Source organism: Cyanistes caeruleus, chromosome Z (assembly GCF_971803275.1).
Source record: "Cyanistes caeruleus chromosome Z, bCyaCae1.hap1.1, whole genome shotgun sequence".
NCBI lineage: Eukaryota > Metazoa > Chordata > Aves > Passeriformes > Paridae > Cyanistes > Cyanistes caeruleus.
The window spans coordinates 37,967,963-37,995,938 of NC_141732.1; the positions used below are offsets into that span (position 1 = coordinate 37,967,963).

Here is a 27,976-nt window from a genome sequence, read left to right on the forward strand (position 1 = left end):
TACCTACTATTTTATTTCTAGCTATTACTAAGAATCTAATTTTCTATTTTAGTTCTATGGCTTCCAGACTCTTAAATTAGTTTTGATTTTGGGTTTGCCTTTGTGTTATTGCTATGATTTAATCTTTAAAAATTCCATTAGACTTGACAGCTTCCACAAGTTCCATAAGTTGCATTGTCCCCAAAAGAACAAACACTCTATTGTTTTTTCTAATGCATTTTGATTTTCCATAGTTTTTTAAGATACCCTTTGGCTATTTTGTCTTTATGCTTAACATTATGCATTCTCTCCCCAAATTTTTTAGAAACTCCCATGTGGAGCTGAATTACTCTAATTAGTAGTTTTGATATTGTATTGTGGGGCCTTTATCTCTCTCTTGTAAGTAGCCTATTGGTACCAGGCTAGATTTATTGTTTTCTTTTGTATTTTTTCTTTTCTCCAGATTGTTCTACCTGTCCATATTTTGGAGAGTAAGAGAGAATTACTGTGAAATTATAATGTCATCATTTAGTGCCATGTTCCCATTCAATTAATTCAGATCTATATCTACCATAAAAACAATGAATTGCTTCTGTCACCTGCTCCAGCGCTTTTACTTTCACAATGAGCTGTAAGTTTGCATCTGTTCCTAGATTTTTCACACTAAAGCTACACAATTTATTTTTGCTATTCAGTACACACCCATGACGTATCCATGTGTTTTGGAGGCTGTAGTTTCCAAAGGTAACTAGCCTCCTCTATCCAAAGGGTTTGAAGGACAGCAATATCGAATTCTGTCTTAAGTACTTATCTTAATCCCTCTGGTGATAGACACTGCAATGGAGAGCAGGAAGGTTGTTCTGAGTAGTTTCTGAGGAGAAACACAAAGGAGAAATAAAACTGCTCAGTAATTTAACTAAGCCGTGGCTGAGACCAGTCCCATTTCCTTTCACTGTGAGGGGAAGAGACAGAAAGTTAGAAGGACAGAGGAAAATGTAAATTTGTAAGAAAACAAAAGGGTGGTGATGATAATAAGTTTTATAACCACCTCTAGAGATCCCGAGAACCTGACCCCTCCAGCAAACACTTCCCTCCAGACTGTGGCTCATGAAAATACGCCTGCATGCTGTTGGCACATTTATTTTCTATTCTTGACTGCATAATCCTGAGGCTAAGAGAATCAGAATAATAGATGCCAATGAAATTCAATTTGAGCCCCTCTCACATGCATGTCATCAACTATTCCCAAAAAAGGTAGTGCTAGTAGTAACAATGATATTTTTGCAGGTAGATATTTGGTGAGATCATTATACTTGCTTGCAGTTAGACTAGATAAAGTAAGATCATTAGAGAAAAAGATTATTAGGTAAATAATTTTTTTGGGACTAAATTTTGTGGTCTCTGTGGAACTATTACACTCTCTTCATTTAAATATTTTAGTCTATTGTCTCATCTTTTTAGAAACTCATTCTGTTTATTTGTTCCCTATTAACAGAAAGATTTACTAAAAATAGAGTATCTACCATTTCTGTGACCCATTGAAATTGAAGGCCATTTGAAAGAATCAGGATTTCAAGAGGGCAATAAAAGGCCCATGTAGATAGCCATCACTCACTTATGACTACAGAATCTGCTGAGGAGATTCACTATGTTTTCTAATGAATCTGAAAACTATGGGAAACCATACAGAGGCAGAGAAGACTCTGAAATAGAAATTGTGGAAGTTTATATACCATTAATTCCAGCTTCTATTAGGAAGCCCTGATTATGGTTCTTATTTTGACTGTAGCAACAAAATAGGGGAAATCAAAGAGTGCTTTGTGTGCTACATTCCCTCTCCTCTTCTCACTGTATTGTTTCCACCAGTCTTTTGAATATATTAAAATCTACCATATTTCTATGTATCTTTGCTTTTGTATAGTATTTATTCTAGAAGAAGAAATGGTATATTGTCCTGGAATACAATGTACTGATACTGACTTACATCACTTAGTCATTTTGGAACACATTTCCTATGAAATAATACAAGATAAGTACATTACATATTTTTTTTTCTTATGCTTACAAAGGATTTAAAGTCATGAGAGTTTTCTTGTCTGGGATCAGGACCAAAGTCTACGTCAACAAGTTTCCATAAGGGTTGCTGGATGCCTTCTTGTACATCCTAAATACTTGTGTTTTTAAAATCCAAGGAAACAAAATATTTTAAAATAATTTTCCTTCAAATGTGCTGTTGAAGAAAAGCATGAGAAAACACTGAAGAGAAACTGAACTGTGGTGAAAGAGCCTCCTGTTGAACAAAATCGTTCATCAAGTCCAACAGTAGTAGAAAGTAAATGAAAACGTGACCTAAATCAGCAGCAGAAAAAAAAAGCATAGACGTTAAGGCTGTAAGAAATGCTTCTGTCAGATTTTTGGCATAGTTTTGCCCTTATATTATATGTCTAAAATACTGTAGGTATGTTCTCAAAATAATAATAATAATAATAAAACTGTAGTAGACATTAAAGCCGTTCTTCTTGAAGAAGCAATACATGTTTAATGGAAACCATCTGTTAAGATGCTTAGACTCAAGAGGCCATTGTTTCAGCTGGTTATTTTGATCTTTTTCTGTGATATTTTTAACAACAAAAATACTCTATTTAAATAATTTCTAAATTAGAATGTCTGTATTTTCCCATTTTTAAGGGGGGAAAAATTTGATCATGCCATCCTTTCATTTACCTTTAACTGCTTATATGTTCTCTTATTCATTGGAGTAAGCTCTTTCTGGAACCATTTGATATATTGTATTCAGTGAAGCTTTACAGTAAAATTTACTCGTAAGTACAGCACAGGAAGCTGAATCCTGTCACTAATATATTCAAAGGTTTTTTCCTCTGATTTTTAACACTTAGCTCTATCTTCTGCTCTGTAATATGGGAGGGAGATTCAGAGACAGTAGTGAGTAATGAGATAAACTAAAAGCAAAAGAACTGACAAAGCAGCTTCTTTTTTCTCTCCATTTGTGAGAAAAAAGACGTCTTTAGGCACTTTTTTAGTTTGTACTTTCATTTAGGGGTCACCTCGTGTATAGCACTGCAGTGCAGCATGCAGCCCTCTGAAACAAGCTCTGCTAGCAGCACATTTTAGTGGCTAGAACATTTAACATCGTAAAATGTCAGAACATTTTCTTGCCTCACACAGGTTTTGCAGTGAGGCTGCTTCACACAAGAGCATTTAGTGCTGCCTTGACTGTTAGCAAAGCCAGGGCCTGCTAATGCAAAGCAGACGCCGAGAAGTTGCGGCAGTACAGCTGTATGGAGGCAGCAAATCGAACGGTGGATAAGAAGTAGAGTTTCCAAGGAATGAACAGAAGAAAAGTACCAAGACAATTAGACTCCAATTTATGGGCCTAAACAAGAAAAGGAGTTGAATTCTTGACTAGCTTAAACCACTCAAGTAAAAATTACAACTTTATCAGAGCTCGTATGCTTTGTCTGGTTCTACCCTAAAAACAATGTTTTTTATGTTTTGCCTAACACAGTATCGGCCTTTTCACTGCATTTGTTGTGCAAAAGCAATCTCTATTTACATTAGGCTTAAAAATAAAAAATAAAGTTTATATCTTTTTCTAAAACATTATCTGCATTCCTGAATCCATGAAGAACTACCATTTTAAGATACATTTGAGTATCTTAAAAGAGTAGACTGTAATTTTATTGAAAAGATAATTTTCAAAGCAAAACCTAATGATTTTACAGATCATTAGCAACCTAGATATTGTGCTCAGGACAACATGCAGCATATGATGGTATTTCAAATTCAGGGTAACTTACCATAGTAACTTACACCATAGTGTAATGATATGGGAATTACACATCCAGCCATCATAACAGGGTTAAACACCAGGTTTCCACTGACTCAATAAGCTGAAAGTTGTTTTTATTAAGGAGTTGTTGAAGCACAAACTGTGTGCTTCTGATGACAGACTTCAAACAAAGAAATTGCTGGGCAATTATGCTCTTAGTATCTAAGTTCCCCATCCCATCCTCAAGGGACAGCTTGAACCCATATTAATATTAGGATCCAGGATCTCCTTGGTTTTCTACTGGTGTGATTTACTGTTTTTTTGGGGGATTTTTTTTTTGGTTTTTTTTGGGTTTTTTTATTATTAAGAGGTTGTTACGTGGTCATCTTATATGATACCATATCCTGTTAAATCGGCTTCAGCTGATCGGCTTCAGCTGGTCCTGTGGTTGGCTGTTTGGCATGTTGAAATCTGGCTGCTGTGGATCATATACCATGATCTTCAGGCTCTGTCTGCCCTAGCTATTACTACTGCTTAGGCTGCTATCTCCAAGTTTTGACTAATTTTGTCTTCAGCAGTAGGTAGGCTGCAGATTCTTTAAAACTTCACTTGAGTAGATATATAGCTGCAGAGCTCCCTCTAGCAGAGTTCAGTTATTCTCAGTTTTTTTTTATCCAGCTTGTCCTCTGAAGTGGCTCTATTACTGCTTTTCTCCCTGTTTTCTTAAAATACATTGCTTCACATAGATGGTTTTTCAAAGTTAAGGTGAGATACTCTGGAGGTCAGAGATAAGACATTTATACAATGCAAAAACAATATTTTCATTCCAGACATAATGGTAAAGAAAAAACTCTTATCTTGAAAAGATACCGGAAAAGAAGTTTGAAATATGCAGTCACTTGTACTCTCCTGTGAACATGTCAAGTGTGCTTAAAAGAGACAACTATGTTATCACTAGAGAAGACAGATAATTCTTTTTCACTGTATATAAAATTGGAAATGTTTCTTAAGAATTTTGTAATTGATAAATTGAGGTGTCTCAACTAAAGACAACTGAGTTTAGTATTTCTATGAAACTTTGTACAAAACAGATTTAATTGCACTTTCACTTTTCACTGAATTAAACATACATTTATTTCACTGGGAAACTTGACTGCAACACTCCTTAACTTATGGCATTTACTTTCTTAAAGGGGCTTTTACTTATCTTCATTATACATATGCCCTTCATGATTTGTATTGATAAAAATATATTTTATATGATGTAGCATATTTTCTTACAATCACCATTTTTTTCCTGCTTTACTTATTTTACTCATTTTTCTTAATCAAATAAAATAAATAAATTTCTAACAAAATCTTTTCATGAAGGCATAGGAAAAATCAAGCAAAAATTAACAGGATAATAAAAGATATCAAAATGACTTTCAACCAATGTCATCCTGGAGCTTTGAGAAACAGAAAATGAGCAATCTCTTTAATGTATGACTGTCTCCACTGATAAACACACAATTTATATCTGAATACTCAGCAAAACAAAAAGAGGTATTTGTTTTCAAGGTCAAGCCCAAAGACACCTAGAACTTTATTATCTCCTGCTGCTCTTCTATGATGGGCATATCTATTTGTCTAGAAACAATGACAGCAATTATTATTCTTAAATTAGACAAACTACTAATGGATATTAGGAATATAAACAACACAACCTACTGATTTATGTTAGGAATTTTCAATTAATAATTTGAAAGTTGGAAGTGAAAATAATTTCTCTGAAGAGAAACTTTTCTTTAGAAAAGAACACGCAGAAGTTTGACATAATGTTCTAAATGCCATAACATAGTATGCCTTTTGCAAAGCTCTGCAGTTTACTACAGCAGGAGCAAAACTTCAGCAGCCCTCAAGCTGAAAGCTGGTATGCTAGAGAGTCACCACAGAAACCTTGCAGTACTCATAACTACTAAAGGGAAAAGGATGTGTCTCACTTTTTTTTTCTCCTTCCTTTTTTTGCTTTCTTTATATTTTTAGTTGTCTCTTCATTCATTTATCACTTTTGCTTGTATTTGTGAATCATGCTTCTTCTCAGAATAGCCACTTAATTTTGTATAGTGGAAACTATTTAAAAAGAGAAGAAGAGTAAGTCGGAAAAAATTATGATGTGTTAGGACGGGCAAGATGACATTCCACTGCCAGCCACATCTGAACTGCACATTTGTGCTTTGCTTGTCCAGCAAGTGCAGCTGACCCTCTGTGGACTAAGTACTGAACAGTTTAGTGCAGTATGTTTTGTAGTGCCTAAAAGTAGGCGAAGATTTTGCCCTCCAAGTAATTCCATTTTTTGAATGAAGCAGTGGTCACTCTCACGAGCTCTTTCATTGGCCAAACTGGAGAAGAGGAGGAGCCACTTGCTAATTTGGGGCATTTCCACTGCTGAGATAGCCCTTTCACAGGTTAGGAGGGACAGCTGTAGCTGGAACTTATTATTTGGCTAGTTTTACATAACTTTTTCCAATCAAACTATTTCCTTGTTTGCTTTTACTGTGCCTTCGTCTCTTGTTCTCTAGAAGTCATATTAAAAGAGGATATAAACTATATTGTGATCCTAGCTTGTGAAAGTACGTATGTTCCTTGAGGCACTCTAACCTTCATCACCTCAAGTCATGAAGGAATCAGAACTGATCCACCTTCTTAAAAATATCAATTGGAAAATAGGCAATAACAATGATGCTTTATATGGATTGTGAAATACAAGCAATAGCTATCATGGGGCAAATGCAGTATAACTGTATTTATCTTCCTTGTCAGAACTAAGTTAAATCTAAATGCTCAGTTTTTCTCTGAACATCCAGTGGTTTAAAGCTGAATTTAGGATTTTGATTAAATGGGAAGAATCCCACCTGTGCAAGTTTTTGCCTTCACAGCCCCCAGCCTGAATAAGTAAGAGGCTTTCTATGCTAGAACACCTGGTTACAAAGCAGGTAACTATTTAACCAGGGAAAGGACCCCACTCTTTGAATTTGGCACCTCACAGATGGTATTTTAAAGCCTCCATCTCTCCACCCACATCCAGCTTTCTTCACTGCTTCGCAAAAATTATTTCTTTGGCTCCTTTTTGCATTTGAAATAGTTTTCCAGAAGAGATGTCTTTATTTCCAAAGATCAAAGGAAGACTTTCTTCTAATATGTGCAGACTGATGAATGAGGGGATAAGTAAAGTACAAAGAAACCCTGCTACATTTAGAATGAAACAGGAGGTGCTGCTTTGGCACTAATGTGCAAATACCAAACACAGGTTTCCTGAAGCAAAAAACAAACCCACCAACATTCTCTGATCTGTATTCTGCAATTATTTACCTTTTCTGGGTAACTGCTATGTGCTAAAATATATTCTTTTTTTCTTTTTTTTTTTTTTTTTTTTTTTGGTGGCAGCACAGGCCAAATAAGTTTTGTTTAAAATGTGCTGTTTTCCCTTTAAGCCCATCTTCTGAGTGTATTTATGAAAAATTTATACAAAAGGTTTGTGCAAAATATTAAGCCAGTTTCATTTTCTTTGAACAACTGTCACATTGACACTGATCTTGTTAAATCAGCCATCTTTAATAATATGCTTTCAGAGCCTGCTCCTCTCCTTTCCTTTACATCAAAATTAAGGTAAGAGATGGGAGGGGAAAAGCACACATGATCTTACTTGTTTATGAAATGACTGAATTTATAATATCTTGGGTTGATATTATCACACCTATTACAAATATTAAAATAACTGGTTCTGCTGTCTAGAACGCCACCTTGGAAGTGAGCGATCATAGAATCATGGATGTAACTTTAAACTCAATTTGTGTAGCTTTCAACAGATCACTACTTTGTGTCTATGTGCTTTTTTCACCAAAAATTAACATGAAAATATGCTTTTGTATCTTATAGTCATGCAAGAAAATTAAAACTGTAAAAAGGCTATGATACTAGGATCTTTAAAAGTAGGGTTATGTACAACATAAGTGGATTAGTAATAAACACTTTGATGTTCGCTCAGAAATATTTCTACTAATAGGAAAAGTATTTCATGTATTATCAGAACAACTGCTAGTCTTTTTTAGCAGGATAACCATTCCTTCTGGTGTTTCCAGTGATACAGTATCCAGCCTCAGGTGTTATACTGTAATATACACTTTGAATACATGGAAACCTGTTTCCTTCTTATTGGACATGAATTAGGCTTACATGGCAATTTAATCATGGAGGCAAAATCCTTGGTCTACAAGGTTTTACACTGGGGGAAAATTCAGGGGCAATCATGGACCAGATTTACATCAGCTGATTCATAAGTAATCCCAAAGTTTTCTGACAATACATAGCTATTGCTGGGTAATTGAACATTTTAGACAGTGATGATGTATAGCACATTTAATCTTCAGGGAGTTCTGGAAACAGAGACAGATGTCTCTTCCACAGTGGAGATCTTTGAACTCTCTGTTGACTGACACTTCCTGGTTTTGGCCAGAGATATGATCACCACTGTGTGGCTTGTCAATTTGTTTATTTCTACTGCCCAACCTTGTTTAAATACACCAATTTTTGCACTTTTATTATTATCTGTCTCAGTATAATGGGACAGAGAGTGAAGCAGAGGTTGAAAATTATTAAGCAAAACTTAGAACATCTCATATGATGCCAGTATTTTTTTTTCCACCTCTATTCAAGCAAAAGACTTCTAGCGAGTAGTTTGGAAACCCTTTAGACATGTGTTCTTGGCTTTTTGCCTGTTTAACAGAGGTCTTGCACAACTTGTGTTTTATGTGCTGTCACCTTGATTCCTCTATATTTTAGCTGGTCTCCTGGTGCCACTGTTTGCCATTGGCCTGCCTTCAAAGCAAGTGCCTGTGGACAGTACTCATACAGTATGTAACATACCATATGCTTTGACAACTCATGTGGTCTTAATGGGTTTCCCAGTTACAGAGGCTAAAAGAGCAAGGCAGCCTGTTCTGCAAGCTACCACACAGCAGTTCTTATGAATAAATCCTTTAGATAGGAGAAAATAAATCATTTCTACAATGTTTGCTTTTTATCTGGTAGCTATAATGAAGTCTTTCTCTCCTGTGGCAAAGGGAAGTGCAAATAGGATATTCACACTGTCATCTAAATGAATAATGACTGGGAGAGTAGTTAACTTCATTTCTAAGATTTCATGACATCTTCAGTGGTTGCAGAGAGATAAGAAGCTGAAGGACGATATCTAGAAATCAGTGATTGTCTTTGTTTAGCTCTGTTATTGAATGCTTTCTTTAAACCCACATGGGAATATAAAGGTATTTCAGAAAGCAAGGCTATTTGTGTGCCTCACCTCACAAAACAGAATGGAAATTATCTTGCATGGACTGCTTCCTTTGATTTACTTACAGCTTTTGAAGTAAAATCCCATTATCTTCTCTGTACCCTCACTTGTTTTACTTGACTGAATTTCCTTGATCAGTTTTCAATCACTTCTACACTTGCTTCTCCTGATCCTGGATCCATTTTTCCCCCTGGTGTCTTCTTTTTTTCCAGTGTGAATTAGTAGAATAATAAAGATATTGTTACATAATAAAAATGATAATGTATCTATACTGATAAACTGCAGTTTAACTGTTTCAAACTCTAGAACTTAATCAGTTTCTTAAACATCTCTTGGAGCTGCATTTCATATCATACCATATTTTCCTGCATTGCCTTTCATATTATCATTCTCAGTCCTATATTCTTCATTCTTTTTTCACATTTATAGGCTTCTGTGTTATATTGATTCCTTGACTTTAAAAGTAGGGGGTTTGATTTTTTTTTCAGAAGCAAGAATGCCGTAAACAGATTGTGATGGTAATACAACTTAGCATCTAAACTGTGTAAGGAAGCAATGGAATATATTTTTAACTCACTTGACATAATTGGTCCATTTTCCTGCATAAAACCTGAATAAATTCTGAAACAGACTGGCTAACTAGTAGGGCTGGGATAACTAGCTTATCAAATATTTTAAACTTAGTAATTTAAACATGGTGGACATCTACCTAACATTCACTAATAAACTAATGTAGTTGCCAATAATTCTGGTTTTATCATAAATGCTCAGTTTTGTACTCAGTCCCAGATGCTTGCAGTTCCTACCAAAATTTTTCTTTTCTTATAAGGTTTGTATTTCTGCCTGCTGTCCCCACCTCCGTTAAGTGTAGGCAGTTATGTGGGCAGAGAGAGCATGAAGTCACCTAGTTAAATTCCATGATTTTATTTTTGATATGAATTAGAAGACGTTTTGTGGTTTATTTTGGTTTTTTAATAATACAAGTGTAACAAATGAAATAATTCTCCGATAGGAAGCATTTCTACTATTTTCGGTGATGAAAAATTTCTTTGCTATTCTAACCTATTCTTACAGTTTGGAGAAGGAATTAAGTTTCATTACCTTTATTCTGGGGAAAGACTTCCCTCTATTTTGAAATTTTGTGTCCATTAAGCCCTTTTTAAGGGTATTCTCTCTTATTACTTTTTTTCAGTTGTTAATGTTTCCAGGAGCTCATATACATTTTTAAGTTATACTACAGTTCTAAACTATTTTTATTTTGAAGGTGCATTCTAAAAGAGGATTATTGTATTACTTTAAGATGTAATTGTCAAGAAGAACCACACAATTTTAATCAACAACGTGAATTATTCTCCATAAGTAGCCTCTGCTTTTCTATACTCTCCAAGGGCAAGTCTTTGACTTGATGATATGAGGTCTTTTTCAACCTGAATGACTTTGTGATTCTTGGAAATTTACCTTTTCTTTTTTTTTTTTTTTTCTCTCCAAGAGATGACTTGCAGATTTCAAATCTGAAGCCTTTCCCTTTTAAGATGTTCCAAAAATGGGACCTATTTGTTGATTGTTCTGTAGTAGCCTGCCCCCATAATTGATCAGGTGACATATTTGCTTGTGAGATGATTCAATTAAGAAATCCAAGGAAGCTCCACTTCAAGGGAAACTTTAGCTTGGGAAGTTGTGTGCAACTCACGTTCACACAGAATGCTTTGCTGATTTTATCTTTGTTTTTAAAGCAGTTTCAGCTTGAGTAGACCACTTTAGTACCTTCCATTGTACAGGTTGAGCTTTCTGTCAAAATGTAAACAATTAAAAAAGCCAAGCTTTTTTCTTTTTTTTATTTTTTCTGAAAAAGAAGTCAATAAATGTAAAGGGTATAATAAAAGAGCTGCAAAAGCCTATTCTAATGAAGTGGTAACTTGGCCAAGCATTCCAAATAAATAGGGTAAATTGTGTATTGACAGCATATTTTTAGCTAATACTGTCAACAAATTGATCAATACGACTTTGAGAAGTAACTCACAAGGCAACAACTTGGGAGTAAATTTTGCTGAATTTAGTAAATTTAATTGAACTTCCTAAATTCTACTGAATCTTAAGTAGTGGTGTGGCATAGTGACATTGAGCTGCTATGGGCTTAGCTTTGCCTTTTTAAAGTTGATGCACTTTAAACCAGTAGAGCTATTAAGCTCACAACAGTTTGACACATATCTTACTCAGCAGGTCATCTGATTGTACTACTGAGTTCAGATGTAACTGTAAGATTTGCTCTGTAGTAAGAGCTGCAAAAGAGAAGTTGTTTGAAGTGGTCTTAAATACATACCTTTTAAATAAACTCCTCATGTTGAGCATGTAAATAACAGTATAGAATTACAGACTAAATGTTCAGAGTTTGTGAGCTAACAGACAGTGGAAATTCACTGTTCAGTTGAAGAGATAGCAAATACAACATTTTCTAAAAGAGAAAATGCTTCCTTTCATTCACGCCAAGGTGGAAAAAATTTGGAGCATTGTTTCACATGTATCTTATGCATCAGAAGATATTTTGTTCAATCTTCTTTGAAACAAGTTTATTTAGACTGAGATAACATTTGCAAAGCACCCCAGAAATAGGAAGATGTGAGTTTCTCATCTCAGGGACATATGATATGTGGCCTTAATGTAGTAAGCACCAATCAAAAGAGAATAGATTTTTTATAATCATCCAGAATATTTTCTTAAGTTGCAAAAATATGAAACAAATATACTTAAGGATTTTTTTTTAAAATCAATGGTATCATCAACAGTTAGATTTAAAGCATATGGAAAAAATAGTTAAGAGCTATATCCTTGTGAAGAGGATTAAAGGTTTGTGGTTTTTTGGTAACAACTTCTGGAGGAAATATTGTATAGAATGCAAAGCTGAGGTAATCTTAAAACACTTTCTATGTATAAACTGGTATAAGCTTTTACAGTTAAACTGTTAGGTAGGAGAAAAAACAAACCAAGGAAAGCCTCTGACTGATGGTGGTGTTTATATTGCTAGAAGCTGATATTTTGAATTCAGTAGAATGATCTGTCCATACTTACCTTAATCCTCAGAAACAAATCACTCTGAACAGATAGTGAATGCAATGAGGGTCTGGGAGGAGCAGGGATTCAGTCTTTGCTTACATAAGGTAAGACAGCAACTGCAGCACAGATTTAAATAAAACCATGGGATGAGGAGTGCAGAAGTTGGGGAATCATCTGATGCCTTCAGAAGATGGCTTGAGATGTCTGTGTTTTGTTACCAGTGATCATGAGTGATCTTGGCATACTGAATTAATGGAAAGTCAGCCTGCGGTTGGGCCTGGGAGAACCCTTTCCCTGACAGTCCTCAAGGGAGTGATGGCACAGTTGTGTAAACTTAACATCAGGGAGGACTAAACAAAAGGAAATTGCTGAATTTCTATTGATTTCAACAAAATTAGGCTGATTTATCCCAGTCAGGAAGGACTGATAAGGATATATTCTTTACTTCACCTTCTGTTATGTTTTCCTTATGTCAGTAAGATGGTCTGAATCACTGTTCTATTTTACAAATTAACACATACTTTACATTTGTGATTCTGCACAAATCCCCTGAATTGCCAAAAGGCTTCGACCTTTCAGATAGATAAAGCAGTTTTAAGAATTTACTGGAGCAAACGAACAGTGTTTCTTTTCATTTTGTTTGAAGGCACTATTTCTTCCAATTTTACAAATACATAGCTAATAACACCTCCTGAACCATATCTTCAGTAAAGTAAAAACAATTTTCCAGAGTTTGAATGGCTTTGTGATTAAAAAAATAGTCTTTTGTAGAGTACACATGGATATAATATTATTGTCTCTGCAAACTAAATGCAGTAAGAAAGAACTTTGTTTTGTTCCTTTAATTCTTATTCTCTCATTCTTAGACATAGGCTTCCCTGCACTAGTCTCACAGAGACGACAGTTAGCATATGGTGGGCTACAATATCATCTACCAGCATTAACCTATGACCAGACTCTGTTAAAACTAATGAACACCAGTAGGGGCTCTATTTTATAGTGCACTTTCCCCAAACTTAAACATAGAGAACTTCCTCCTATATTTTTACTTTAACTACTGAAATGATAAAAAGAAAACATAAAATGAATTAAAGAAATTTGTTGAAGCTCCATGCTGATTTTAGCTTGCTCTGTATTCATATGTGGAGAAGTATTAGAAATCTTCTGTTTTCTTTGGCTGGTGATAAAGTCAAACATATTCAAGTCTTTCTCAATTGGCATTTTAAAAAATGTCTTTATCCTTTGCAGTTTGTGTGGAAATGGCCAAATTCTCCCTACTTCACTGTCAAAAACAGTGCTTTTGTCTTTTTATTAAGATTATATATGTAAATGAGAGAAGCAGAGTTTTGTCCAAAGGGACCAACAGCTATAGCAGATTGGAAACAGTTAGAGTAATTCATAGTTTTAAAGTTAGCACATGCACATGCCATATCTTTTTACCTTATTCCTGTCTGCTATTCATTTAGGTGTTTTGTGATGTAACTGTATGCAGAGTAAAGGTTCTGCATATTTTTGCATCTTGCCTGTACATTCGGATTTGTCATAACAAAAATAAAATCAGAATTTGTATCTAATATTTTCACAGGAGCTTATAAACCACATTTTGCAGCACTTCCTGATCAGTTGTAAGGAGACTTGTGGTTGTGAAAAGGCTGCAGGATTTGGCCCATGAACTAATTCCTCTGTAAATTAGTGCATATGTTGTTATTTATTTGGAAAACAAAGCTTCCCTTGAAATGCATTTTAAGGTCACCTAATTATCAGGCAAATACCAATTTGGAGCCCTGAAAAACTCCCCTCTTCTTAATCAATTAATCTTGTTTTAACTGAGTCCCTTCAATTTTGCTTGCTGTAAGTCAGTTCAAATGCCAAAAAAAGAAGAAAAAAAAAAAAAAAAAAGAGAAAAAGACCAGTGTATGATAACCTTTTCCCCCTATAAATGAAACAAGTAATCAAAAATACTATTTTGGAGTCAGCTGAGAATACCTACCCATGCAGCATACTTTTCAAGCAGCTGCTGAACAGAGCAGAGACCAAAAGCCAGCTGCATTTGGCTTCTGTGGACTCCAAACGTGTTTTTTATTTGGAGCTGTAACACGTGATTTTTGTTTGTTTGTATGTTTTGCTTTTCATTTTACAGCTAACTTCTAACTTTACAGCTAACTTCTAGAAAGAATTCTTGCAACTTCTTAACTTCCCATTTACGGCACAGATGGCTTTCCTCACCCCACTGGATTGTTCTGCCTTCCCCTAAGGCACAGCAATCACCTTTGACACCAACAACAGTAGGTAATGCAGCAGAAGTTATGACAAAATCCGAGTTTTAGAGGGACGTCTTTACCTGTTGCTTTTGCAGTTCATGCTGATGCTAGATGTGCAGCTAAAGCTTTTTGCTCCCTCCTCATTTACTCATTCCTCTGCTGACAAGGGCCGGCGTGGAAAGTGATGGGTTTCCATGGAGCTGCGTGGTGGGGGCAAAAGGAGCTTAGAATCAAATTACACGAGACTAGGCAAAAGCGGTCAGTGTCTGCTGCCCCCTGAATTTAGGCAAAGGCTCCGCTGAGCGCCTTGCTGGAGACGGGCATGAGGGGAACCCTTCCTGCCGCCGGGCCGCACGCGGTGCGCGCCCCTCACGGGCGGGGTGCGAAGCGCCGTCTCCCGGGGCCGCGGCCGCGGCTCGGCCGCTCCTGGACCCGCCCGGGCGCCTGCCCGCGGCCCGGCGGCGGGGTTGTGGCGGGGCGAGGGAAGGGGGGCCGCGGCGGGTGCCCGCCCGGGCGGGGCGGGGCGGGGCCGGACGGGACGGGGCCCGGCGCGTCCCGCCCCGTGGGGGCGAGCGGCGGGCGGGGGCAGCGCGGTCGCTGCCGCCGGGGCGCAGCTGCCCGCCCGCCGCCGGGCGCTGTGTGCGCGCACGGGCCGCGCTCCCGCCTGCCCGCGCCCCCACACACGCAGAGACGCGCACACACGGACACGGACACACACGGACAGACAGCCAGAGACACGCGCGCACACACACACACACACACACACACACACACACACACACACACACGCACGCCCGGCCGCCGTGCGCCGCGCATCCCGCGCCGCCGGTGCTGCCCGCCCGCCCTCCCGCTCCGGCGGGACGCGCTACTCGCGCTCTCCCGCAGTTTCTCCGCGGGCGCCCAAGTGGCTGCGCCCCGCGGCACTCCCCGCTCGACCCGGCACGACTCGGCACAGCCCTGCGTGTCTTGCCGGCCGGCGTCCCGCGGGCGCGGAGCCGATGGCGCTGGGAGGGAGGATGCGCCTGAGCCGCGTGTGCTGCGTGTTCTACCAGCTGTGCGTGCTGTCAAGCGGGCTCGGCGCAGGTAAGTGCGCGCCTTTCGCGGGACGGGCCGAGCCCAGGGCGGCCTCCGCGGCTGCCGGTGGCGGTACCTGGCCATTGTTAACCGCGGCGCCCCCCGTAACTGATGGGTGATCAGATAATGCGCGCCTCGGCTGTGAGGGTGCACTGAGCAGCGCTCCTCTGTACGAGACCTGATTTCCACAAGCAGCCCTGTCATCTCTCCCGGCTGAGCTGTTCCTAGAGTGTGAGATGAATGTGTAAATAAAACTGTTTCCTGTGTCAGGCTAGTGGAGGTTGTGTGTACTCAGATCTTTGTAAACATAATGCTGGCATACCGGACTTTGGTTGTATTGTGATGTAGAGTGTGTGGGATATCCGGACATAAGTAGTTAGTGATTCTAATTCAGTTTCATTATAAGAATAATCATGAGACAGCATGTGCACGCAGCTCCCACTTGTATGTGCAGCCAAGGTGTGTATGTGTGTGTATGTTTGGCCGAACTTTGGGAGGCATAATGGGTGTAGCACAGAATTCTGAGAAGGTTGCAATTTTAAAATTTTTTTAGGTTTTTCAGCAATTTTTTTTTTTTTTTTTTTTTTTAATATGAAAAGTTGTTACTTTGTCTAAATGATGAAGGGTTTATGCAACTTCCCTTGCTTGGAGCTGGTGATCAAAAGGAAGAACATCTCCAGCTACTGGTACGAGCACAACTTCTGCCAGCTTGGAGTACTTTTTCTTAGTGTTGTGCAGGACCTTGGTGTGTTCCAGACACATCAACAAGCACAGACTCATCTAGCAGCTGGCCTCCCTATTGTGTGTAAGGGCAAGACGAAAGGTACAGATGAACCCCACAGTATTTTTTGCGGCATGATTGTTGGTCTAGGACTAAGAAGGACCATCTTGTGTTGGGTAAAGGGTAGGTTTTTGGCATGCACTGGATGCCTCTCAGTGCTCCACTCATTTAAAGCATCTGCCGGATTTCCCACAGGTCTCCATGCTTCAGAAGAAACTGAAGAATGGGAGATCGTCTTCCCTGCCCTATGGAGCCCGGGCCAGCAGGAGCCAACAGGTGGCAGTGGTGGTGGTGGTGGGGGTTGCAGCGTCGACCCCAGTAGTGGGAACCGAAGCAGCACTTTCAGTGCCCCAGTCACACCTAGCCCAGTGGCTGGCAGTTCCCGAGAGGTGCGCTCAGTCTCCTCCTCGGTGGATGGCCAGGCACAGGCTGTAGGGGAGGCAGCAGAGGAAGAGGACACTGAGGATGAGTATGAGTCTCAGGAGTTTTACCACTGGTCCCCCCTGCCCCAGGGGTCTGGTGCTGCCTCTCAGTTGCCAACACCACCATCCCCCCCCCCACCACCTCCAGTAGAGGATGCAGATGAAGTGCTGTTGAGGATCCCAGCTTTTGCTCGGGAACTCTACCTGCTGCTCAAGAGGGACAGCCGCTTCCTGGCTCCTGGCTTTGCTGTGGAAGAGCGGCTCGGGGGTGAGGGCAAAAGTCCACCCAGTGCCGCACAGTCGCAACCTGAGAGAGCTTGTTACTACAGTGGTGCTGTCCTCCGCTACCCAGGCTCCTTCGCCTCCTTCAGTACCTGTGGTGGACTGGTAAGATGACCTTGCATGCACCTGGGCTAGCACCTAGCTCTCCATCCAAGTCCCTGCTTCACCTATTGCTTTTCATTCCCATTCCTTTCCTAAGGTCTTTCTTTCATAGCATCTTGTGTCCTACCTCTGTACATAACCTTGTTTTTTATCCATTTTCCTATTCGTACTCTTCTCATAACATTTCTCAAATCCTAATTCTGCCTTTAGCCTGCACAATAGTCATTTTATTTATCCCATTTCCAGATACATACATCTCTGGTTGTGGATTTCCATCTTATACCATCTTTTCTTAAACTTTTCTCATCTCCACCTGTAATTTTATCTTGCCTCCAATGAATTCTGTAATTAGATACCTCCATGCTCCCTCTCCTTTCTTTTCTCTGTCTCATCATCTCTCCTTCAGTCCACCTGTAATCCATTTGTTCTTCATTCTCATCCTGTATCCTGAAGTTATTTCCATTACTTGTATTATCTTCCTTCTACATCTCAGTTTTCAAACTGTTCTGTCTTTTCTATTTCTACCAGTATTTTACCAGTGTCTCATTTCTCCTTTTCATTATTTCTTTGCTTTCATCTCTTTGGCCTTTTTTCTCTACCTCACAGCTTTCCACATGTGGTACCTATTGTTATTTGAATTTGGGGCTTCTCTCCTTTTAACTCCTCCATAGGAGAATGCAATGAGCATGTTCGCAGCAGAAATCTTAATACAGTCAGACCTTTTCAATTGTTACTACTTCTGTGGTAGACTTCTGTTGTTTAAAACAAGCTCCCCCTGCTATTATTTCTATTGCGAATCACTCATGATTTTTGCCAGATAAAGAGCAGAATTTGATACACTGACAGGAGCAGTGATGATCCAGGGAGCTGCAATCCTAAGGTACTTGCAGGTGGATGGAAAGTGTAGAAAGAAAAAAAGTTTACCTGTGATGGTATAGGGTGCTGGCAGGATCTAAAAAACCCCCAATTATTGCTACTATTATTCTCATTTGGGGCCTTTCTATAGCATCATAAATGCATGTGCTTGCAGCACTATACAGAATTAAAATACACAGAGTAATGGTGCTAGAGAGGGTTAACATCCTCCATGATCCTGACATTTGGGTGTAAATCACCATAACCACATGATAGATATTTTCTTGTATTTCTGAATTTGAACATCTAACTTGTTCCATGGTTCATGAAGATATGCCTTTTTATTTGTATGGCCATGAAGTGAAACCAGGTAAAATGTGGAAATTTTGACTGCTTATTCATTTGCCTATTTGAACTTATTTAAAAATCAGCACAGACTGAAAATGGTGGATTGACACCAAATAAAATATTTTCCTGCACTCCTGCAAAGTGAAAACGCCAAGTTTCACACAGCTCTAAGTGGCTGGCATCTAAGTATTGATAGTTTGTCATATTTTCCGAAGCATGGTAGTAGAATTGTGGAGGAAGATATTGAAAGTCAATTGATGATGGTTTGAACACAATTGGGTAGAAGAGTTTTGTGGTCAGGAAAAGCATTTGACTTCTGCACTCCTTCTTAATTTGAGAGTTTTACTTCCTTCTACATTGTGTTTGGGTAAAATTAGGTTAGAAAATATTTTTAAAGAAATTGGTGGAAATAATGATCACCTTTTTATTATGTCTACTCAAAAGCCATGCACATACATCATTGCATGTCTGTAACACCTTTGATTTATTATATAAATTGAAATTCACTTTTTGGATAGATCCCAGTTTCATAAGAACCCCATTAGCAATTTTTGATTCTGTTAGACTTTACTAGGAAGACCACCTTACTCCAAAGCCTTTGGCCATCTAAGCATGCATGTGCTCAGATCATGTTCCCCATCTAGAAAACTGCAGCTGAAACATAAAGTATTCTGTGTATCTCAAATAAAATTGGCAACTGATGTTGTTGTGATCCTCAGCTGCACTGTCTTGTTTGTGGTGAAATAGTTAAGCAGCTGTTCTTCCTGAGAGTGTTGCTGTGTTAGGAATAGTTAAAAAAAATGGCACAGTGCTATTATGTCAAAGTTGTCATAACAAATCCTAAACTATTTTTCATGCTTTATTCAGTCATTGCTCATATTACGTATGTAAGTTGCTGAGTTTCCAAGAGTATTGAAAAAAAAAAAAATCCTAACATGCATTGGATATTCCATCCTGTTTCATCTAGGCCTGGGCCTGCAAACAGAGCCAAGCTGTATTTCAAACTACATTCTCTTTTTTTAGTATGTAAAATAACATTGAAACTTGTCCCCACAAATATTTTATGGTAGTTGCCAGAATTAGAATTTATTTTTTCATTTTAAGTATAAAGACTTTTCAGAGAAAATACAAATGTCTTAGATATACTCTCATTTCCAAGCTTTGCAGACGTTGGGTTAGGTTTAGTAAGCTGCATATGCTTTGGAAAGTCAAATGTGGGCCAACATGCAGATTAGATTATACCATTCATTACATGCTCTTCAGAAATAGCCTTTTAGTGAGTCTTTTTACTGACCAAGGAAATAAGGTGTAGTCTGACAGAGAGCAGTGATTATGCCACGCAGGAGAAGGGGTGAAGGAGTGTAGTTTGGCCATCATCTGCAGGGGAAGGTTATACCTGGCAGTGCGGTATGGCTGTTGCTGTGGGACTAGTTTTGTCAAAAGGTACTGCATCTTCAATAAATTAAAGAGAGGCCTTAAGTGAAATAGTTGTACCATCCTCATAGGATGCTGGTATCGGTTTCAGTTTCTCAAAGCACACAGAGACCTCATGTGCCAGTGATATTCAGGAAATAGGGGGAAAAAAAAAAAGTCTGTGTAGTTCTGTACACTGTTCTGTACACTGAAAGAACAATTGCTGAAGATGTTAGGGATCTTATCCTCTGAAGCTGAAATTTAGATTTTGAATATTTCACTGGTTGCATTTGTGTAAAGCATCTAACATACAGGACAGTGTTAAAGCTTCCCCATATCATTTCACAGGTCTTAAAAGCTTTAGTAGTATGTTTTTTCTCAAGGTGCTTATCAAGAACCAGTATGGAGAGGTAATAATAAAGGGGATCCTAACATATCATGCCAAAATACAAGTGAGAAATGAAAGCTGTACTGCTAGAAAATTATTAACCAAATTCTGACTGGAAGCATTCAGAAGTGTCTTCATTCAGCCACTTAATCTTGACAAATGAAATATAATTCAATGGTTATATTCTAATGTATCTAAAGATTGAAGATATGCATGGACTATCCAGCAACTTCATCGTGGTGACCTTGGTGCAATCTCATAGCTCACATGATCAGTGGTGACAGTCCTGTCCAACTTCTTCGTGAAAACACTTGTGGACACTTACATCTCTTTGGATCTCAGTGGGATTTACTCTGAGTATGTTTTGGGATTCTGCACTGGTGCTCTGGGAAGATGAATGAGGAGAGGTTTCCAAGGATTCTCCCATCTGTATGCTGACTCCCTACTTCTTGTTCATGGTTAGCCAAATACCAAGATGTAAACAGTCCTGCTGATGCCAGTGAGATTGTTCATCTGAAAGTGATGAATTGCAGAGCTGGGCCATTAATTATTTAGACGATTGTTTCTTCTCTTTGCTTGTGTTCCCACATAATATTTGAAATAAGAAAGAAATCATGTCAAAAGTTATTGAGCAGTTTTATTTGTGGCTGGTAATATATATATATATATATACATGGTATTTTTTTATAGAATGCTGTAGGAGAAATTTACTGTGGACTTAGAATGAAGAAATAGGACTGCTGGTTCTTTATCTACTGCTAGAATGAAAGTTGAAGTAGTCTCACTGCTTTTTCCACAGTGTGCTGTAAACATAGCAAATATGTGCTTTATCCCCTACTCATTTCATTTCAAAAAGAGAGGTGTTACTACAATTATTTCTTAGTAATGAATTCCTTAAGTAGTACTCTGTGGCTGTGTACTGACAGGCAGAGATTGCCTCAATGTTTCTTCTTCTTTTGACTGAAGCAGTCTGCAATAAATGCAGAGCAGGAGCTCTGTATTTATTATTATATTATATTATATTATTATATTATTATTATTATAATAGCAGCAGCTATTTCTGTTTAGGCTGATAAAGTATCTGAGTGGCTTTTTATTTCTAAAGCGATGGAGTATGTTTAGACTTTCAGGAAGTGCAAACACGAGCAAATGTATACGGAGAGAATGGACAGAATAATGCAGCTGCTTGCTTCTATGCTGTTCATCTCAGCTTCTTGCAGGTTGTCTATTGAACATCTCTGGAGCTCTACCTAAGGAGACAACATTGACATTTGCATTACTTTTCTGGAAAGTAGTTTTAAAATTCATCTGAATTTCACTGGATCTTAAGAAAGTGAATCTAGAAGTAGCATATTTATAGTTCTGATGAATCTGTGTAAAAAATATTATTTGAAATTAAAAGTAATGTGCATTTTCACAGTGGCTTGAATTGGAACAAGTCTTAGCATATCTCCAGTCCAGGGAAGAGCTCTCTCTGTGGAAGCATGTGGTGCTTTTATTAGGCATCATTGCCAGTAGCAAGCAGATATTTAAATGTCTGATCAATAGTTTATAGACCAGTACTTCACCTAAATAGCACTATCCAAAGCAATGCTGCCAGCATCAGCAAAAGAATGGATGACAGTTGTTTTGTGCCATGCAGAAATGTGCCAAGTATCATTAGAGAACAACATTTCAATGAGTATTTCTGATTGTAATGTCCTACTTTTACAATAAAACTAGTAAATAAGGACGTGAAAAACGTATGTGCCTTTACTGGCTCATGGAAGTGTTGTATAACACTTCAGTAAGATTCAAAAAAAACCCTGAAGCAACTCTACAGGAAATGCATGGCTTTTTTTACTTCTGACACAAAGTTTGTGAAGATTAGTTTTGAAGATTATTATTATTAACTACTAGTAATTGAATGACACATGATCAATTAAAAATATTTTAGATTTCTTAAGTTATTCTAATTTCACATGTCCCTTACATTTAGGACACTAGAACTTCTAGAACACTGGAATTATTATTTGGTACCCCTCCATTGAAGACCTAACTTGGTAGCTTGTCTCAGAGCAAGCACAATAAAATTGGAATGAGCAATAGTAGTAAAATCCATTGAGAAGTTTATATCTTCCTAGAACTCTGCACACAATCACTTTTGCGGGTAGGATTCAGCCTAAGAAAAGGCAGAATCTGTGTTTTGACATCTTCCTTCCTACACAGGGTTTTTCACCTCAGTGTTCCAACATTTTTATGTGGGAAAATCCCAGTGAATATAGTTTTTAGTTACATTTCCTTGTGATTCCTGCAATGAGAGTAGTGCCTGATATGGCAAGTATACTTGAATTTTCGGGCAACTCAAACAGTTTTGTAGATCTGTACTGAACTTCTTCCTTTTGGTTGCACAGCTTTCAGTGTGCAACCAAAATACTAACCTGCTGGAACTCCTTTCCTGTCATAGGCTCTGATAGATTGAGGGTAAATAGGCTGTTTGCATGTGATGTGAGTAATGAGTCTCTTTGCTGTGCAGTGAACATGCAAGCTAAAATCTTGCTTTTGTGAGTATCCCCGCTTTTGTCAGCTTCTGGGAGCAGGTGGTCAGAACAACTCATACATTTGGGCTTCATACATCACCCTGGGAGGCTGTACTATTACAGGATGTAAGCTCCTGCTGTAAGGCTCTGAGGCTTAAATGGACTTCTTGCTTCTATCAGGCTCAAATGCAACTACCCCACACATCCTGAATCATACAGACCCAACATGCAAGCTGAAATGGGTTAAATACCAAGCCTTTTGTCAACCAAATATAGTGCCCCTTCCTCCCCACCTCAGTGACCCTTGTAGTTACACATCCACATTGAGTAACTTCCACACCAGATGTTTCCAAAAGAAATTTGAGACAATTACAGCTTCTTTTATGCTGGTGGTAAGCATTAGAAAACAGAGATCACCTACAATTTTTCATAAAAAGGTAAAGAAAAGAGAATGCTAACAGTCTTTATGGTCTGTATGATACATACATGCTAAAGCTTGATATTGCAGAAGGATTATAAAATTGATAAGGATTATCCTTACAGGCTGCCAGGATAAAATTATGTACACACTCTTTCCTATTCAACCTCCTTCCTGGGATCCTTAAATGAAAGGAGAATACATAGAAGCAGTCTGCCAACTGTTTCATTATGAGTTTGTTAGAGAAAGGAAACTTTACGGAAAGGGACAGAAATAAATGTGAGAATGAGGGTACTTTATGAGTATCCCATACTGGAGAATTCCCAGGTTCAACAAGATTTGCTTTGTTGACTTTAAAGTGTGCTTTATTTGTGTTTTAAACATGTTTAAATGGGCAATATAAAATTTGTAATCAGTATAAATTGGTGGGCGAGGTAGGACATGAGTGGAAATGTTAGAACTGAAAGCAGCTTTGCTCTGTTATAAAAGTGTTTTGAGACTTTTTTCCTTGGGTGGGGGGGGGGAAACCCAAAACCCAACCAAAAAACAAATGTCCCTGGGAAAATAAAGCATTGGACAAAAAATTAGTGCTATCTCCTCATAAGAATCACTGAGATGTGGTAGTGCTCCTTGATGAACAAGTCTTTCAATGTCTGCGTTGAAACACATCTAGGTTGTTCCTCCTTCATTTACATGAAAACAGAAGGTGGGAAAGAGGAGGGCAGCCAGTCCTGTAGGAAGTCTGGTTTCCAACAGGACAAAACAAGCTGTTTACGTGAAGTTACTGTGGCATGCTTAGGCAGAGGCGCATCTGCCACATTTTTGCCTCCAGCGAAAGCTTAGCTGCTGTGTTTGTATTCTCTCTGTTATATTTTAATCTCTTTATTAAAATATCACGTTGGCAATCTAATGAAGCACACAGTAGAGAAACCCAAGAAAATTAAAATGGAGGAAGTGACTGTGGCCAGCTGAAATAACTAGCATATATGTACAAGCAAAACACTAGTAATGCTAGTAACAAACTTGCTGAACAGGGAGTTAATTACAAACAGAACTATTAAATCTAGGTTGTGGGGTGGGGTTTGTTTTCTTTTCTTTCTTTTTAATAAAGAAAAGGAGTACTGGAGATGGCATCCCTTTAAAAGTTTTATTACTGTCATTAAGTGCCATAAACCAACAAAGATCTGCTTAACGATAAAGCAATAAACCCTCTTTGTTTTCCCTCCTGGGTTCTGGAGCTGCAGTCTGTTGCTATCCTTCTTTATCTTTCTGGATGAAACATTTTTTGGTTAGATTTTTGTTTTGTGTATCTGAGAACTCTTCCTAATTCATAAGAAGGATAAGTCTTCTAAATATAGGAACAGTATTGTTAATATGAAACCAAAAGGTTTAGAAAATCAGGTTTGACTTAGGCCAAGACTACCTTTGAACTGTAATGATCTCTGTTTCCTTTAATATTAAACACTGTTGCATAGTATGTGAGATTTCGGGACACCATGCCTCAGACCATATGGTAATGATTCCTTTCTTCTAAGAGCTATCCTACACTCATGCAGGTGCTGTGTCCTGAGACAAGTTTGATTTGTGATTCCAATCCTGCTTGTAATCGCCTGCTTTCTTCCTAAAGTGCTTGGTTTCAGTAGAAATACTTCCTTTGAAACATATTTCTGAGAGATAATTAGAAATGAGAAATACACTATCTCTGCAGTGGCTTTATTAAAAAAAAAAAAAAAAGAGATTGCTGTGCATCACTTGGGATCTTTGCCTATTGTAATTAACATATAGAAATATCAAGGATATTTTTCAAGATAGAGAAGTGAGATGGTAAATCAGAAAATCTGGGTAAATCCATTAATTAAATTAGTAAATTAGTAGCATTTTGGTCTTTAAAAAACATTTAGTAGCTTTCAAAAGAAAAGACAGAGCACTGTCTTCCAGCTACTACTGCTAACATTAGTGAAACCAACATTTTCTTCAGAACATGTATCCCTGGCTCCTATACCGCATGTATCTGCCAATTGTTTCTTCACTAGCAAATGAACCAGGATTTTTAAAAGAACCAAATGTTCTCCATGTTGCAACCCTTGTAATATTATGTTAAAAGGACTGTTCTTTGTCTTTCTTAGTAAAATGTTTTCTTGCAGGAGATTATTTTGGTTGTTAATGATGGATTGTGACAGGGGTAAAATGATCAGCATCCATGATCTCCATGCTAAATAAGATAAAAATAGGAGGAGCTGGGAAATATGGGGGGAAAAAACAAGAGAAAGCATTAGGTGTGCGAGCTGGGGGATTGATGGAAGGTGAGGATATTTAAGGGGGAGTCTGTGAAAACCAATGGTCATGTAGAAGTAATATTCAAATGGTGAACATGCATATCTCTTTGCTAGGTGATGAGGAGAGCTACCTCAGTAGAAAGAAGTGAGACAAAGCAGTTTGGATTTGTGGCAGAATGAGGTGTTTGCAGAAGTTTTTCTGTGGGTTATGTGTGTTTTCCTTGGTTTATTCAGATCTCTCAGGTGATTTTGGGATACAGCAGGAGGGCTGGTTGGTTTCTTCTTGCAGAATCAACAGTGTAGTGGAAATAGTGTGAAGTACACTGAGCATGTGCATGAGCATCTGTGTTATATTGCAGATCCAGACGGTAGTTGGTCAAATTCTTATAAACCAACAGCCCAAAACATCTATATTAGTTTTAAGATCAGATGTGCATCTGCAGTGCATTATTCAGTTAAACTTTTGTTGTTAACATGTCATTGCCTGGACAATCTGGTCGTCTTGTTTATTTTTTATTGCTTCTCATATGCTATCATAAATAAGCAATAAGTATTATTTGGTAGTAAAAGAATGAAGAATATTTCTAGTGTTAATTTTAGAACAGTTGATTTAGAATGAGAAATCAATCTCCTAACATTAGCTGCTAATAATACATACATCTGCACGTAAGTGAATAGAAATAAAATTTTTTTGGAAGCCTGTGCTGTTGAATGTTTTTCTTGGGTCTACCAGTACTTCACTCAGAATTATTTTCTGAATGAGTTTTGCATCCAAAAATGTAGAAATGTGCCCAAAACTGACTTGTGAAGTGATTTAGTTTCTGTGTGATTATCTTCCAACAATTGCATATGCTTGTTTTATGATCTCAGCTGTGCTACCTTAAGTTCTCATTAGATGTCAGAAGTTTAACTGGGTCAAGTCAGGGCAAGCTTATTTAGATAGCAGCAAGTTAAGGAAAATACAGATATTTCTGCCTGTGATTTAATTCATCTGGGGACAACTTTTTTTGCTTCAGTACAAAGTAAATGTCCTTTTATGTCCCTCTGGGATTCAGGGGATGCTGGGTGGTAGAAGTGCCCAGGTGATGGCTACAGCCATTGCAGTAATGCCATCTTTTATATAAAACATTAAACTGTGCTTCAGATGTGCTTACAATTTTATTTTTTTTTTTTTGTCTTGTTTGGATTTTTGTTGTTTTTGGTTGGTTGGGTAGTTGGTTGGATTTATTTGTTTTTGTCTGATTATCCTGGAAATTGGATTATAACCTTGAAAACTCAGATGTAACTGTCCTTCAAGGTATGTATGAAGTACTTTGGTTTTCCTCTGGAAGTGAGAAACAGGAGGTAAAAGGGACATCTTAAGGGACTCATATTCTCTTAATATTTATGTTCTTACTAAATTTCCTTTTGAAAAATACTCTTAGTCATGAAGCTGTCTGTATGTGTTTCTGTTGCAAGCTTTGTGTGAAACTCTTCTAATTTGCACAACTTTTGAAACTTTCTGAGAACTGACAATCTTGTAAGTTAGGAGACAGGAAATTGTGTAGGTGATTTTGTGTCTAAATAAGAGATTGCCAGTCTTTTATGTTTCTTTGTGACATAGGTAGACCTCACCTCAAATATTTATTTAGAAACACATGAGGGTAGTGAGTGAGTTTTAAGTGGAAGAGGATTTATAGAGTAAAATGGATGCAATTAGGCATATAAAAAGCTTAGTTTTCCAGCTTCTGGCTGATAGTTATAGCATGTTTCCCTTTTTCTGTCTGATTACCTGTTTTTTTTCTGTAGTAACCTGTCTAAGAAGGCATAATAATAACACATTTATTAGATGTCTCTTTAGTTTTTTTTTTTGGTTTTTTTTGCTTCCCATATTAAATCATTTGCTTTGGAAATGATGGGATTAAATAATTCCTTTCCTTTTGCTTTATGTTGGGTAATAAATCCTTTGCTTATTTCATATAACTGACTTTGTTTAAAAGTGGCCAGTCGGACTGATGGTACTTTGTTCAAGATGCTAATGTCAAAGCTCCATTCTGATCATAATTTGTGTTCTTATGCACATAAAATCAAGCTGTCTGACTTAAAAGGAAAAAAAAACGTGATCCAAATTCATATTTCTTCTTTTAGTTTCAATAATAATTCTTGAAAAATAGTCAGCTACTGTACCTTCTTTCCTAAGGATGGCAGAGCTTTAGATTCTTTGTGCATGAAAGGGTAAATTGATATTTTTTCCCCTCCAAAAGGGAAAAAGGGTTTAGGTTTAGAAGTTAAAAGCAAAAAACTGCATAGTTTAGAAAAAAAATCTGTTAGGAGTCATAGAAGAATATGACTTTTATATATTTTCAACTTTTTAAAACAATGTTGTGGTAATCTTGCTTATTTCTCTTAAAGCTATCTGGTTTGGATTAATGTAATTCTAGATAGAGATATAAAAACCCTAAGCATAACTTTATTTTATAGAAGGACTAACTTTATTTGTTGAATTGTAGTTCTATACCTATAAATATATTTTATTTTCCTTTCTTGAATTACTGCTTTCCACAATTAGTAATTTTGGCAAATTGCAGATTTGAGCGAAACTGAGTTTCATGGAGTGTTACCTTGAATTAAATAATGTTTAACAGTAGGAATTATAGAAGCAGTTCAGCCTCTCTGTCAGAAAAAACCAAAACAAGATAATGGAGTCGT

At 37.8% G+C, this 27,976-nt stretch overlaps 1 protein-coding gene across 4 annotated transcripts in view; it reads left to right on the top strand.

The window, feature by feature from the left end:
* Positions 1 to 14,979: 14,979 nt before the first annotated feature.
* Positions 14,980 to 27,976, top strand: part of ADAMTS19 (ADAM metallopeptidase with thrombospondin type 1 motif 19) — a 140,428-nt gene continuing 127,431 nt past the window's right edge. For 2 of the 4 annotated variants that reach the window (XM_086867039.1, XM_086867041.1), the window contains exon 1: positions 16,303 to 17,074. In XM_086867039.1, the coding sequence (XP_086723165.1) occupies positions 16,340 to 17,074 (735 nt within the window). In that variant the 5' untranslated portion in view covers positions 16,303 to 16,339. Of the gene's footprint in view, positions 15,494 to 16,302; positions 17,075 to 27,976 lie in introns of those variants that run through there. The other 2 variants (XM_023944865.2, XM_086867040.1) reach the window with 2 other exon arrangements.